The sequence below is a fragment of the Lathamus discolor genome, chromosome 6, assembly GCF_037157495.1.
Source record: "Lathamus discolor isolate bLatDis1 chromosome 6, bLatDis1.hap1, whole genome shotgun sequence".
Taxonomy (NCBI): domain Eukaryota; kingdom Metazoa; phylum Chordata; class Aves; order Psittaciformes; family Psittacidae; genus Lathamus; species Lathamus discolor.
In genome coordinates this window covers 63,089,917-63,104,105 of record NC_088889.1, presented here as the reverse complement: position 1 = coordinate 63,104,105, position 14,189 = coordinate 63,089,917, and the positions used below count along the sequence as shown (strand labels likewise).

Genomic DNA, 14,189 nt, shown 5'->3' with positions numbered 1-14,189 from the left:
CGTGCTAAGTGTCGTGGCTGAAATGGAATCATTTGTTGAGTGTCCGGTTTTGGATATTCGGGTTTTCTGTCCACCTCATCTTTGAGAACAGGCACGATGGAAGGTGCAACCACAGGGTCTGGAATTACAGCTGACAGCTTGGCACGAGAGACGTCCTGTGAAAACCAATGAGAGAGCCCTGAGCTTGGCAGGATGATACTACGTGTTTAAATAACAGAACAAAACCAGCCCAGGCGCTTATTCGCACTCTTGTCAGTTCACTGTAAGTTCAGATGTCCTGTTAGAAGACCATCTGGGCAAAGCTTGCATGTTTTCATCAAACATTTTAGTCCTACAGTGTCCCAGCTGGGAGTGGAAGCACTTGGTTTTGTTATTGAATGGGACTGTGTTTGTCATTATTGACTGGCTCCTGGTTTTTGGGTTTAAAAGATTTAGGTGAACAGGTGCAGACCACTAGGCCTTCGCAGCTATCACTTCTCCCTCATTTCATTCCCTAGATTGCTTTAGCTGGAAAAGAAATAAAGCATAAGGCAGTCAGCAGGCATGCAAAGCATCAGTTCAAAGAGGATTATATTTTGGCATGTTACAAGCAACAGAAATCAGCCCAAGGGCTGAATGCTCTTGGGAATGTGCCACCTCGCATGCATTTAGCAAGACATACTCTCACTTCAAAATAACTTCGTCCTGATCGGGTTAAAAGTATTCAGTGGCTCAATGTGGCTCTTGTTTCCACCTATCATTACTATTTATTATTTATTTAGTATTATCACTATTATTTTACAGCTGTGTGAGGACAATGATTCAGCTGCTTTTCTAACCTTGATGACTTCTGTATTTTTCAAAAATTACTTTTCTGTGCAAGAAAAACAGCAACCGAGACTTCACATGTCTGAGACATGAAGGCTCTCTGCCTGGTCATGCCAATGGGAAACAGCAGTTCCTCAGCGGAGCTGTTTCTGTTTGTCTGACAGATTGTTTTACATCATGCTTAAAAAACATAATAAAATCAACATTTTATTCCATTCTAGTGGTTTTCCACATGACTAAAATAGCAGTTAAAATACACGTGGTCAGAAATGAGATGGGAGACCACCAGCTACATGTGTATGGCCTAGATTTCCAGTTGTGAATAGCAACACAAAAGCACTTAGCCATAGTGAACAAGTGAAGAAAATCAGGCAGCTACTGATCCCTGGTAATTTTCCTCAGGCATTTTGCAGCAGCCATTGGGACTGCAGTACGTTTGGTTTGATAATGAAGTGAGCAGAGTTTCCATACAGATGACCTGACTACAGAGTTCCAAAAGAATTTTGTTTTTTGAAGGAGCTCAGGTTTCGGTCAAGTGGAAGCCTGTAGCTGCTGCAGGATGATGGCATTTTCACATGGACCTCTTCATGGGAAGATGAGAGGTAAATACGAACACCAGAAGTTAGTCATGTTCCTTGCTGCTTTCTGCCTCTGGCCAGCAATGCCCAACAAGGCAAGGAGGAGGAGGAGGCATACCAGGCCTGCTTGACCTGCTTTACTGTCAAGGGAAGAAAAGTCAGGCAAGCTGTAAGCAAGGAATTGCTTGAGTTTGCCAGGATTGAAAAGAGCAAAAGTAGAATTAAGTGTTCTTATCCACTTACTTACCTTGTATCCAAGAGCCTTCAGTTCACTAGTAGAGCAAGGGTACAAATCCATGAACTTGTACCTGTCTACCAGCAGAGCTGTTTCTTTACCCTCATATTCTTCCTTGAATGCTGTAAACCTCCGTTTTTCCACTTTCAGTATACTGGCCAGATCACCAATGTTACTTTCAAAAGCTAAAAACCGAGCCCAGATTTCCCTGTAAAACATAAACAGACAGCTGCTGAAGGAGGAAGAATCACTGATCACAGCCCAGTTAAAAAACACACGAGAGGAAAGATTCAAAGTGGGCAATCAGGGAACATGTGGGTAGTTCTATTATTTCGTTTAGATGCATCTGTAAGATGTGTTACCTTCCCAGGGCTCTATATGTTTCTGTAAAACTTTCAATCTATTGAAATGGATCATAAAGGACTTGGTTATGGTAAAGAAAAGACTACTGGTGTGACTTCAGCCTCTGAGGTAAGCTGTCACCGTCAGCGCAAGATGCACGAATAGACTTCTCTCATCCTGCTACACAGAATTGCACTCTGATCCTGCTCTGTGAGGGACTTTTCAATATAGATTGTGATTTAGTTCATCTGCACAGAATAGCATAGTGTAGCAGGCAAGAGCAACGCCCTGTAGCACAACAGGCAGCACTTTGGAATTTTAGAGAGCCCAAAATATATATAGTTATTGCTCATTTCTCTGTGGAAAATGTCAACTAAAGCAACATCTGGCCATGTTTCTGGAGTTGATTCAACTTCTATTTTAGCTTTGGAGTTCACCTTCAAAGAAGATTCACCTTTCAAATTCTAGGTTTTTTCTCACTTTTAAATGGACATAAAAGTACTTCTCATGAAAGGTAAGAACTGAAGTACAGAGTGAATGTGCACAGCAGTGCCACATCTAATTCCGTAGTTCTGCTGCCTGCATCTACCAGAACACTGGTGAACCCTTGGACTGCAAAGGGTTCGGTAAACATTTTTTCAGAGAAGTAAGCTTAACAAGTAGTAATGAAAGTCTGGCGATGAGTGGTTAATCCAAGTCTTTCCTGGGTCTTTCCCTGTTTTGTGTTCAGCTGTCTGGGAGTCATTCAGATTCTCCTCAATAAATTCCTGACTTGCCTTCTCTAACGGAGGTGATGTTCTTGACTCCCTCTCCCCATCTACTTAAAGCATCCCTGGTGAGTGATGTACGTCAATAGCCATGCCACCTGCTCAGACCACTGCATGCTTACTGTGCAGGAGACTTTTGCACTCTATCCTCAACAATCCTGTGTCAACGAGGTTTTAAAGTCAATAACTTGATGAATTTCTCTGCAAGTGGAATAGGGACTTCCACAAATCTGTCACAGTACTTGCTATTTTATACCACATGAAGAAGGGAAGGAACATCTGCACCTAATTCTGTCCTGCTGTTCATGTTTCTAATTTCTTTGGGATGTTTGTAGTTGAAAGGGGTTATGTATCTCTTTTAGTGTAGTGAAACTGCTTTTGCGGACGTACCCAGATTTCTCAGGTGGAAGGCTCCCTGAAGTTAAAACGCGTTCAAACAAAACTCTTGTATTATTGTCCTCTTTAAAAATAGAAAAAAGAAAAATCACACTGAGTAAAATATATTAAAGGCAATTTAAAATCATGTCCATTCAAAGAAATGTGTACACTGGATTAAATATAAGGCTGACATTCTAATACCTGGATTTGAAGTTCAGTAAAGTAGGAAGAAAGTCTGAAGGCCTACATAAAACTTTACCAGCATTAAATTCTACTGTGAATTTGTGATTTGAAAGTCTATTTTTGTTGATAGCCACAAACCCATCCTACCACGGGTTCTTTTATAACAGCACAGCTATTCCTTGGCATTTTTTCAGGATCTCTGGGTTTTTTCCCCATTTTCTGTAATTATAGCAGCTTATCTTGGTAATTTAAAATTTGGCATTTCAATTCATTACTTCCCTTTTAAATGAGAACAATAGTAATGCACTTCTATATTCCTTGGAAGTCCTCCCAGAAGTATGAGACCTGGCTGGTGGTTTTGGTCTTAAACCTGCTGGCTTCCGCCCTGTCTCTGCATGTTTTGTAATTTCTTACATTTACAGGAGTTCAGAGACCAATTTTCTTGTTTTTCAGTAAGGTCAGCTGGGTTGCTGACACACAGCAATACACTGGCAAATCTTAAGGTAATTTTTCCTAAAGGCAGTCTATGGAAAGGCATTGCAAATACTCATGTAGACCTGAAATAATTCCTCACAAAATGCAATATACTTTGACTTGCAAAAGAGCTCTGTTCATGGCTCACAGAACTAAAAAAAAAAAAAGAAAGCTTTCAATCTTTTCAAACTTTTAGAGCCTGAAAAAACAAAGGTCCTGCAGTCTGACAGGGTGCCTGCAGAATGCACCAGGAGGTCAAGATCCCGCAGCAGAGCTACCTGCAGCCACTGCTCATTCCAGCCGCACGGAGGCCAGCTCACAAACCTGAGCTAGGCAGAGGAAGAGACTGGGATGAACTGCTCTTCTCTAGCTCCCCATGAAATGAGGACCAGGGCAGTCCCACAGGAAGGTCTTTACCAGCCCCTGCTCCCCACAGCAGCACAGGCTTCTTATCACTGTGAACTCTTGCACCAGGGAATCCCACACAGAGACCTTCCACCACCTCCACCACCCCCTGCACAGCTGTTGCTGTGCCCATGTCCTGCTCTTTGCATCCAAACCAGTTCCCCAGCAACTTCCGAGCAGGACCGATATTTGCAACACTGCTTTTACATCCTGCTCATCTCATCTATTTGAGGAGAACAAATTCACATTAATTCTAGTCAGGACCAACTAATCCATCACTTCTCTTCAGAACTTCTTCCTCAGGATTTGGATTTTTCGGTGTCCTTCTCACTGCTCACAACAGATGCTGTCAAACTGCTGCAGTGCAAGCAGCAAGTTATAGTTTGGAAAGTTCACTCTCCTCTATTCGGCAGAGTCAAGATCTAATTCAAGATCTGTACTTCTGGAACTTCAGTAAGGACAAACCAGCAGGTTTGGTTTTCAAATTAATTGCTGAGTTTCATGAAGAGGTTTCACGGCTCTTCAAGAACAATTAAAACTAAAATATAAAATGTAAACTAAATTATAAAACCTTGGCCTTTAAACTCACAGAGAAGACAGATGAATGTTTCACTGGACCTCTCAAAGCATAAAACTTACCATTAAGATGAGAAAGGTAGTCGATATATGCCAGTACATATTCTGGAATGTCCCCGTATTTTTTCAGTCCTAGCTCAAAAATCTTGAAGGCCACAGACTTATCCTGCAAACATTTAAGAAGAAAACCATTATTGGCTTCGGTGAGCCACACACCCTCCTGACACTGCTTTAGTATCAGATGGAGCATCTATGATTACCTTACTACAATAATACTCCATTAAAGCTGCTGTAACGTAGACGTGATGGCGGGTACGGGTATCCTCTCTTGCTTTCTTAAATATCATTCTTCCAGATTTTATGCCTTCTGCTCGCCTTGCAAATTTCATATATTGGATATAGACCTAAGGTGCATATTAATGTTTATATAGCATCGGTCCTGACAAAGAATACTAGAATATAAAAGAGTCCTTTACTATAGCTGAAATAATCTTTCCTCACAAAACACAACTAAAAAGTTGTAACAGAAACAAGACTCTATTGTGCCTCCGTGGCGTTCTGCTAGAAATTCTGAGGCAAAGCTTTTTATATACTTTTTTTGGGTTTTTTTAAAATGGAATATACCCAAGACTGATGCCCTGAAATGCCAACAGTTCATACACAGATTTTTCAAGGAAGGGGAGATGAATGTAATTTACATAAACTGGTGCCTTCAAGAAACTAGAGGCTTACTGTAAAAACTGTAACTTCCCAATGAAGTTAAGACACCCATAAGGCTAAAGAACAGCCCAAAGGCCTGATGAAGCATTTTACTGTCCATTATACAATCAAAGATACAAACCGTCCTACAGATATTTATACCTGATCAAGGAAATAATGAATGTCCTGTTTAATTCAGTTGCCAATTTGTGATCTGCATTTCTTTGGGATTTAACTTTCCTCCACTCTGAATTAGATCACAAATAAGAACATTTTCAAATAGGAGGAACTAGTACATCTTTTCTCAGAAAACAGGCACTTGGGAAGCACTGTGATGTGTCTTTACAGACTAGAAAGTGTCAGTAAGGGATACCTTTCCTCTGACCCTGACCCATTGTTTAATTTTAGACCCTAGACCTTCATTTTCCTTCTCATGCATTGTCATGTCTATTTATAAACTAAATGACTTTCTGAGGGCAGGTCACTTCTCACACCATTTGTTCTGTGCTACCACAGCTGGCACTACAGACAGTGTTGTTTATTACAGAACTTAAGCAGCTGTACAACAATACTCCTTGATACTAATATGGTGCATTACAAATTTATATACAAGCTACATGTACACAGGATGATGTATTTCAGCATAGGAAGAACAACGGGCAAAAGCAACGTGCTTTTAATCAGTTAAGGGGAGGCAAAGCACAATTTTATTTATTTGAGCCAACAAAACACACACTAATTCTTATGAGCTGTATCATGAAATCTTTAATACCGTATATCTTCATTGCTTGTCTTAAAAGACTTTCCAAAAGAGAGAGGACAAAACTGCACGACTTGGTGCATCTAAGTGGGTTAAAGGCTATAATAAATCACCCTTGCTGAAATGTTAATCTAATTCTGTCCTCTCAGCACATCTGCTCAATCACCCTGTGACCCAGTGAACTCCTGCAAGTACTTCCCCATTATTTGTGTGCACTCAAGTGACTATTAGTGCAAATGTGGAAAAACTCAATGCTATGGTCATCTTACCAGGGTGGGATCAATGTCTTCAATAGCCAGGAGCCGGTTATATATGCTGTGTACTTTCTCATACTTCATACGACTCTAAGTAAATACAAAGGAAATACAGACTGTCTGGTAATACTATTACAAACCACCTGCAAGAATGCAAAAATCAATCTGAAGGAAAACCTGCAATATTTCTGTTCCCTTTCCCCCCCAGTTGAACACTATGTCAGTCCCTTTATGCCAGGCTGCATTTTCTCTCATGCAGTCACTTCTTTACTTCCCACATTAATTTCTCACCAGTGCTTATGTACAGGGTTTTCAAGAGTTTCTGATGTCTTTTTCCACACTTTAGTAATACTGCAGCAGAACTGGGATTGTATGTGTTTGGGATAATAAGACTGTTTCCTTTACCTCTATCTAAAAGTAATATGCAGACAGCTAGGAAAACCCCTTTCTTTCCTCTCCAACATTCACATTTCAAATCATCCATTCTGTTCCCTGCCAGTTGCAGCCCTCCAAGCTTTATTGTGCAACCTTAAAAACCCTAAATAGCTGCACTGAAAGCCAAAGAAAGCTTTTTCTTTAAAAGTCAAAGGTTTGGGTTGTTTTGGGTTTTTTGTTGTTTTTTTTTTTTTTGCTGCTGTCCTCAGGATCCTCCTGCAAAGACTCTTCCATGTTATGCTAAGTGGGCAAAGTATATCCTGCAGAGAACTCCACAGTCCTTATCTGATCAGTGGAAAATGGACTTTATTCATGGTGGCTCATGTGCAAACCCAGCCAATGTCAGGGCATAATTATTCATTAGCAAGGCTGTGCAGCAAGGTGGCAGCCTGGGTAAAGAGATTTCTCAGGAGAACCTGCCATCCTCCATCACAGTCATGCAACGACAAACATCAAACCCCCAAGAATTAGACACGAAAGGTGTCCTTTATCCCCATTTTCAAAGTGAAGAAGCTGATGCTCCGGTAAATATAATAAGCCTATCAAGCTTGCAAGCTCATAGCAATTTGAGAAATACAGTTAATATTTAAGTGGAAAGACAGTAGATTTTCAAAATTTTTGTACTGAATACAATGGATTTTTTCTCTCCAATTTGTCAGCCAAGTATCAGAAACACTGAAAGAGAAGAATCAGTAAGTTACTTCTGTAGACTTCTGTGTACTCAGTACGTTTCAAATAGATGACATTATCGATGGGAGATGTCTTTGGGTTTTAAAGTCAGTACATCACTATTTTTGCTCACCTCTTCATAATCTGCATATGCAAAATAAAGAAGCATATTCTTCTTTAATAAAGTGCTGATCGCTCTTTCATAAATATTAGCAGCCTCATCACTGAAAAGTTTAGCATTGTTCATGTCCTGTTGTAAAATAAGTATAATATAATTGTTCAGCATCTATGACAAGGCAGGCCAATCTATGGAATATCTTCTATGTGTGAGAAGTCCCAGTGAACTTCCATGCAGTGCTCCAATAAAGAGATAACATCTCCCCAGTACCTAAAGAATCACGAAGTCAGGCCAAACCCCACCCCCCAGACTTAAACCTGGCCAAGACTGAAATAGTTTTTCATAATTCTTATCTCAAAAGCAAATATTTTTAAATTCTGGACAGCTCATGGTGCTACGTATTTTTCATCCCCCCCTAGTTAGTTCTTAATTATTTGAGGAAAAATTAACAGTACACCACAGTGAAGTAATGAGGGAAGAAAGAAAACCACTGTCAATCTGCTTACCCCTTTTTCAGCTAGCAGTTTACTAGATTGCTCGAGGTACTGTGCAGCTTCATACCAGATATCTGGGTGATGTCCCAGAACCAAAAGGCATTGCTCATAGGCAAACATAACTGTGGGGAAAAGAAAAGAAATACCCCTTGTATTATGGCAGAAATGGTATCATTTTGCACAGTGGAAGTATGAAATACAAAAACCAGCAAACAAATTGGACAATACTAACACTAAATGGCTTCGAATACAAGGATTACAGTCTCATATTGCAAGGAATTTTATTAACCATAGCCAGCAGCTAAAACCTGTCTCCTCCCAGCAGAACCTATTCAAGAACATCAGCCACAGAATCTGGCTGTGATCCACCATTTCCTGACCTCCAGGGAAAGTTCAGTGGCACATGACCATAGCAACCCTCAGTTCAAGAAACTTGATCAACTTCTGCTCCAGACACTAAATCACATCATTAATTATGCTGGAGGTCATTAATGGAGCTAACAAATACAATTCTACATGTCCTAGCACAGTATCTAATTACCTCTTTTTGTTATGAGAGTTTGATCTTCTGTACGCAGTGGATTGCTCTTTTCCCACTGGATGTACTTCTTCCACATGTCTACCTGCTGAGCCTCTTGGGGGGTATTTTGTGGGGGGACAGAGGGAGCGTTGCGGTCCAGACCTTTCATCACTGTCTCATATTCCTGAAACAGTGAAGCAGCAATGTTTCTAACAACAGATTTAAACACTTTTAACACGTATTTCAGGTTATGCTTTATAAAACTGATACAAATATTATAGCATAGCAACCTCATTAGTCTAACACATGCTTTTATTTGAAAATAAGACTCAAGTTTAATGCTTGTTTGTAGAATTAAATAGAACAAAGGAAAATCAACACAAGGCTTTACCTTTGCTACACGTCGTGCATTCATATAATCTCTACTCCTGTCTTCAATCATCTTCTTAGCTAAGTGAATATTGATGCCCTGGAGAAAGGTGAAAAGAGGAACTGGGAATGTGCAATTTCACTTTAGAAATACTGAATCTCATTTCATACAGAAAAGGGCTTTAAAGGGGATGCAAAAGTGAGCAAGAAGGACAAGGTTATTCTAGAATACTACTGTGAAAGGTACTGCATTTCTCATAATAAACATGAGCAAGAACTTACTCATTAGAATTAACTCACTACTAAAAATCCAACTGACATAAAGCAACTCCTGTAGATTTTTATTCACTTACAGCTTTCAAAACCACAATGAAATTACATAAATCTGCTGGGGGAGAAAGTAGAAAAAGACTATTTGTGATTTACATTTTTCCTTTTCAATCACGGGCTGTCAGTCTGTGCCTAGTCAGTAAAGCTCCCTGCCTTGCTGCTCACCCCGTGGACACTGAGACAGTGTATGAGCAGCTCAGTGTTCTCTGACAAGCAGTAACAGATTGACCTCCCAGCTCAAAGCTCTCCCTTCTCTCCCATTCCTGAAGTAATTGACAGCTTTCACACCTGCCACGTGTGTACATCTTTCAGCTGAGAGACCTGAGACCCATCACTGCAAAAAATGACACCCCTCCAGGACTGCATGGCCGTGCAGAGAGCTCTGCCACGCTGCTGAGCAAGAGCAGTAGGGGATCTGGGGCAGACAGGCCCCAGGCACACCTCACAGCTCAGCTTCAGCAATGCAGGCCTGGTCACGGGGTCCCAGGCATGAACAACATCTCAAAGCACTGCTCTTACAGCAGGATAAGCAAACACCCTCCTGTTCATGCCTGCAACTGGGTGGAGTTTGCTGGTGTGGCTTGCCAGGACTCTGAGGAAGGGGAGTGCAGCTTTCAGCCCTGTTCCAAACAGGCAGCTGAGCCAGGTACCCGCTACAGAAGCAGAGGTACCACCTGGACTCGCGCAGAGCACCGTCTGGGATAGCTATCTGGGCCAGTTAGCACACGAAGCCAGCAATGCCCCATTTAACCCAGGAGCGTGCTGAGGACACAACATATTCTCCCAGGAAGTGCTCCCAGCCTCATGAGGCACAGCTTCATGAGCCAAAGACAGTCACTTCTCTGTCTCACCAGGGGTGCTACCACTTTTGACCATTTGTCTAATTAAAGATACTGGTGGCTGACAGGCTGACATTGCTACCTGGTGGCTACCCACTGAGCTAAAGGAAAACTTGAGGATTTTAATTGCAACAAATAGCCAGTAACCTTTCATACTGAGAGCTGCACGTGATCTCTGTGTTGCTAGGCTACTGATGTGGGGAATAAGTGACCCCTCAAAGAGCCCTTCTGGTGAGGAGCAGTTCCTTTCCTGTGCCACCACACCCGTGAGCAGCAACCCTTTCGCTTGAGGCCAGGCTGGCCAGAACACGATGTGCAGAAACCTGAGTCCAAGCGGAGCACTAGCCCCTGCCTTACTGCACCTCGGAACAGCCCAAGGTGTGCACTACCACTGTCAGCCAGAGCTGCTTCAGCTCAAAGAAGGTATGGAACAAATGTAGGACAGGTTTCAGCTATCATTTTGGCAGTCTGCCTACATAATTAATGAAAGTAGTAGGAATCAGCAGTGACAGCCTTCATTTGCTGTGTGGGAAGGGAAGAGGTTTACAGGGAGGCTGTACTGCGTATTTTCCTACTCAGGAGAAGGCAGATCACTGGCTACCTTCCCTGGTGGTCAGCAGGCTATCTGTGGTACCCGAGTACAGCGGAATTCAGGATTACAGTACATGCTCATGGCTGTGGATGCCCAGAGGTACTCCCACTAGCTTAGTACAGTGGCCCTATTAATGTCAGAGGTCACCAAACCTACAACTAATGGGCAAGAAGGAAAGTGAAACTGGGCCTTCTTTCCTGCTCAGTGCACAACTGACCCATAGCATGCTGACCCCTGCAAGCCTGAGCACAATAGGCAGGACAAGGGAGTGCTGTATGAGCATCTCTGCTTGACAGTGCTGAGCATGAGTACATCCACCCTTGGTTCTGCACTCTCACTTCTGCTGACTGGGTTAGTTTAACAAGCTGCTACCAAATGTGTTTACAAACACACTGTAAAGGTGCAGCTACAAAGTGGCCTGCAAGGCCAGTGAGTTGAGGTTACGCTTGCTGAAGACAATGTGGTAGCAGACTCACCTGAACTGATGCTGTAATGGCTTCAGGTGAAGAATGGTGGGGAGCATTTAATATGTACTTGAGCCCATGTAACTTCATACTGTGAAGGAAGTCCAAAGCATCACAGCTGAATGCCATTTTATCCCATTCAACTGTAACTGAAGAAGGGGAGTGCCTCTTTGGAGAAGCAAGCCCTCACTGCCAGCTGATTTGCTTTAGCTTCCATTAAATATATTCTCTGCCACTGAATGCCATGATTTCTAATCCAGTAGCAAATCCATTGGGCCACCAGTGAAATCGGCCAGTTAAATGTACTCTAAGGAAAGTGTTTACAATAAACCAAAAAATTCACTCAGGTACCTGCAGAGTTTTGGCACAGGCCTTGGTACATGCTGCACACTCACACCACGTTTATACTGCCAGTCATTGCTTTTATGTACAACTATTTAGTGGACAGAGTTTGGGTACATACTTGATTATACGATTATTATTTCTTTCTTAATGTCACAAAAAAAGAAAAAGATCATGTTCTTGATTACCTCTTCATATTTGTTATAATCTCTCCAGAGCTGTTCTATGTTTATCATTGGATTCACGCAACCACGCTGGTAAACCCTACGGACAGCTGTTATCCTCTGGTTTTCTGCATAAGATCCTACTGCTTCTCTAAATAGTGGGGAGAGAGATGAACGTCAGCTATTACAGACCATAACTAGCATGAGCATCAACGTTACAGTAACTGAGCTTCAAAACAGTCTTTTAAGGTACTTACACGCCTTTCAAAAAATTGATGTAATCCACCCAGATCTACGTGAGAAAAAAATATAATGAAACCAATATTTAATTGTACTTGTTATAAAGGTAGATATTAAATGTGTTTTGATAAAAAAAAACATACCTGGTATGACATGATTTCCATGCCAATCTTATCCAGAGCAAAATCATATGCCTGAGCCATTTTTTCTCTGAGGAAAAAAAAACAAACCACAAAGACCATAGAGCAAGCGTTTAGTAGTTTGAAAAATCTTTATTTAAGAGCTTTCTTTTGTGCAGCAAATTCTAACCAAACTTCGAGGCATGAAAAGAATCATTCAATGGCTGAGAGTAAAAACTGGAATTCAGGTAGCTTTAAATTCTGCATTTATTCATTTTTAATTGAAGAAAATAATGTAGACCTATTGGTGGTCATCTAGCATCCTAACAGCTCCTGAGAACCTGTCCCTCAAGGAAGTGGAAATCCACATATACTATGTGAAGTTGAGAAGACAGAAACCAAGTGGTCTTTGTATCATCTCCACTGACAGATGTACCCATGGTTTCTTTTTTTCTCAGAATTCCACAAACCCTGTTGTAATTCTGCAGGAACACACAAGACTGTGGTTTGCCCTGTGTTGAAACTGCCCCAAAACTTTCACATTCTCTCTTATCCCCCCAAATCCAAAGTATTTTTCCCCAGATTAAAACATTCACAGAGTACTTCCTTGGTCAAGTTTCAATGAAAACAGCTTTTTCTCTCTCCCACTTTCTTTTACTCAGACATCTTTCAGTACCTTGCTACCACCTTGACCATACCTCCAGGAATAAAAGAGGAAATTTCAAGTGGACCAAAAGTTTGGGGGTGTGTGCTGGCACTTTTTCAGAACAGTCTTGTAAAACTAAATTTAAAAACCCCTTCTTTTTTTCTCTGTTGATGCAACAGTTGCCTTGCCAGGTATAGTACACAGAAATTATGGTGGGCTGGGGAAGAAGCTGTTTATAGATTCTGAGAAGCACTGGTATTTTTTGAAACCTCAAACAGGATTATAAACAAGCACACAGTGTAGAACTGAAAAGTGATAAAGATTATTGCACCCCAAAATTCTGATTCCCTGATTTTTTAATGCCTTTTTATGCATTCTGAAACTTTCTCTAATTACAGAACTGAGTACTACTGCTAGTTAAATACAGGACCTCAGCTGGAATTGGTGCCGAGTTTTTGTAAAGACTCTAAACAGGACACTAAGGGGAAGGACAGCAAAAGGACCTGACTGAGGAAGAAGTATGCTTCAGACTGGCTCAAGCACCGATCTCATCTGCAGGGAACCAGCATGGATATGCCAGCTATTCCCCGCTCTTGTCCCTCCCACCGTGTTAGATGGATCCAGACTATGGAACCAATTTTACCCAGCAAGCTCAAGTAAAGAAACTTTAAAGAAATGTTTTCTAAATGTAGATTATCTATTATCCCCCCAACACTCTACCAGAAGATCCCCAGGCAGGTTTGCCATCCAGGCTCCTCCCCACCCCCTAGTCAATAATCAAGAAGAGATTCACCATAAAACTAAAATAATTCAGAGCGAGTCTGTTAACTTACTTGTAACTAGGGAGCTTCCCCTTGGTTTCTCGAACATAGGAAAGGTAACATTTCCATAAATCAATGTGTAAAACCTTCATAAGGCATCGCTGAAATAACTGTTTAATACATCAAGAAGACGTGATCAGGATTCCAGATATAGAAATTAGGTTTCTACTTTCAAAGCTATACAGTACAAATTAAAATAATCTTTGTAATTATGAGTGAGATTTGTAAGAAAGAGTAAGTTAAACTACTCATCCTTTGGACTAAAGCGTATCTGTGTTATGCAAGGGAGCTGGACAGAATTAAGCAGAGAAATTCCTCTGCGCATTTCACTGATTACAGCTTGGCAGCAACAACAAACTGATTTTACTGATATTTAGCTGTGTTTTTAATAGAGCATTCGGCAACACTATAGTTCTTTTCAATCTGCTTTAGCTTAATCACAGGATACGTGTTCTTTCTATAGAGATACATTACATATTGATAGGACTCACCTTTTCCACCTTGTCATAATTTTTTGCTTTAATCTACAGGGAAGCAGAAAAAAAACAGATCACTTAAGAAACTATTTT

At 41.1% G+C, this 14,189-nt stretch overlaps 1 protein-coding gene across 3 annotated transcripts in view; it reads right to left on the bottom strand.

The window, feature by feature from the left end:
- The window catches only part of CSTF3 (cleavage stimulation factor subunit 3), a 50,503-nt gene that overhangs the window by 2,318 nt on the left and 33,996 nt on the right, over positions 1-14,189 (bottom strand). For 2 of the 3 annotated variants that reach the window (XM_065683219.1, XM_065683221.1), the window contains 15 exons: positions 14,112-14,144; positions 13,633-13,730; positions 12,178-12,244; positions 12,052-12,086; positions 11,819-11,945; positions 9,086-9,163; positions 8,716-8,878; positions 8,187-8,296; positions 7,696-7,812; positions 6,474-6,548; positions 5,006-5,149; positions 4,809-4,911; positions 3,120-3,189; positions 1,633-1,828; positions 2-155 (listed from right to left, as the gene is read on the bottom strand). In XM_065683219.1, the coding sequence (XP_065539291.1) occupies positions 2-155; positions 1,633-1,828; positions 3,120-3,189; positions 4,809-4,911; positions 5,006-5,149; positions 6,474-6,548; positions 7,696-7,812; positions 8,187-8,296; positions 8,716-8,878; positions 9,086-9,163; positions 11,819-11,945; positions 12,052-12,086; positions 12,178-12,244; positions 13,633-13,730; positions 14,112-14,144 (1,570 nt within the window). The remainder of the gene's footprint in view (position 1; positions 156-1,632; positions 1,829-3,119; positions 3,190-4,808; positions 4,912-5,005; positions 5,150-6,473; positions 6,549-7,695; positions 7,813-8,186; positions 8,297-8,715; positions 8,879-9,085; positions 9,164-11,818; positions 11,946-12,051; positions 12,087-12,177; positions 12,245-13,632; positions 13,731-14,111; positions 14,145-14,189) is intronic. The other variant, XM_065683220.1, reaches the window with a different exon arrangement.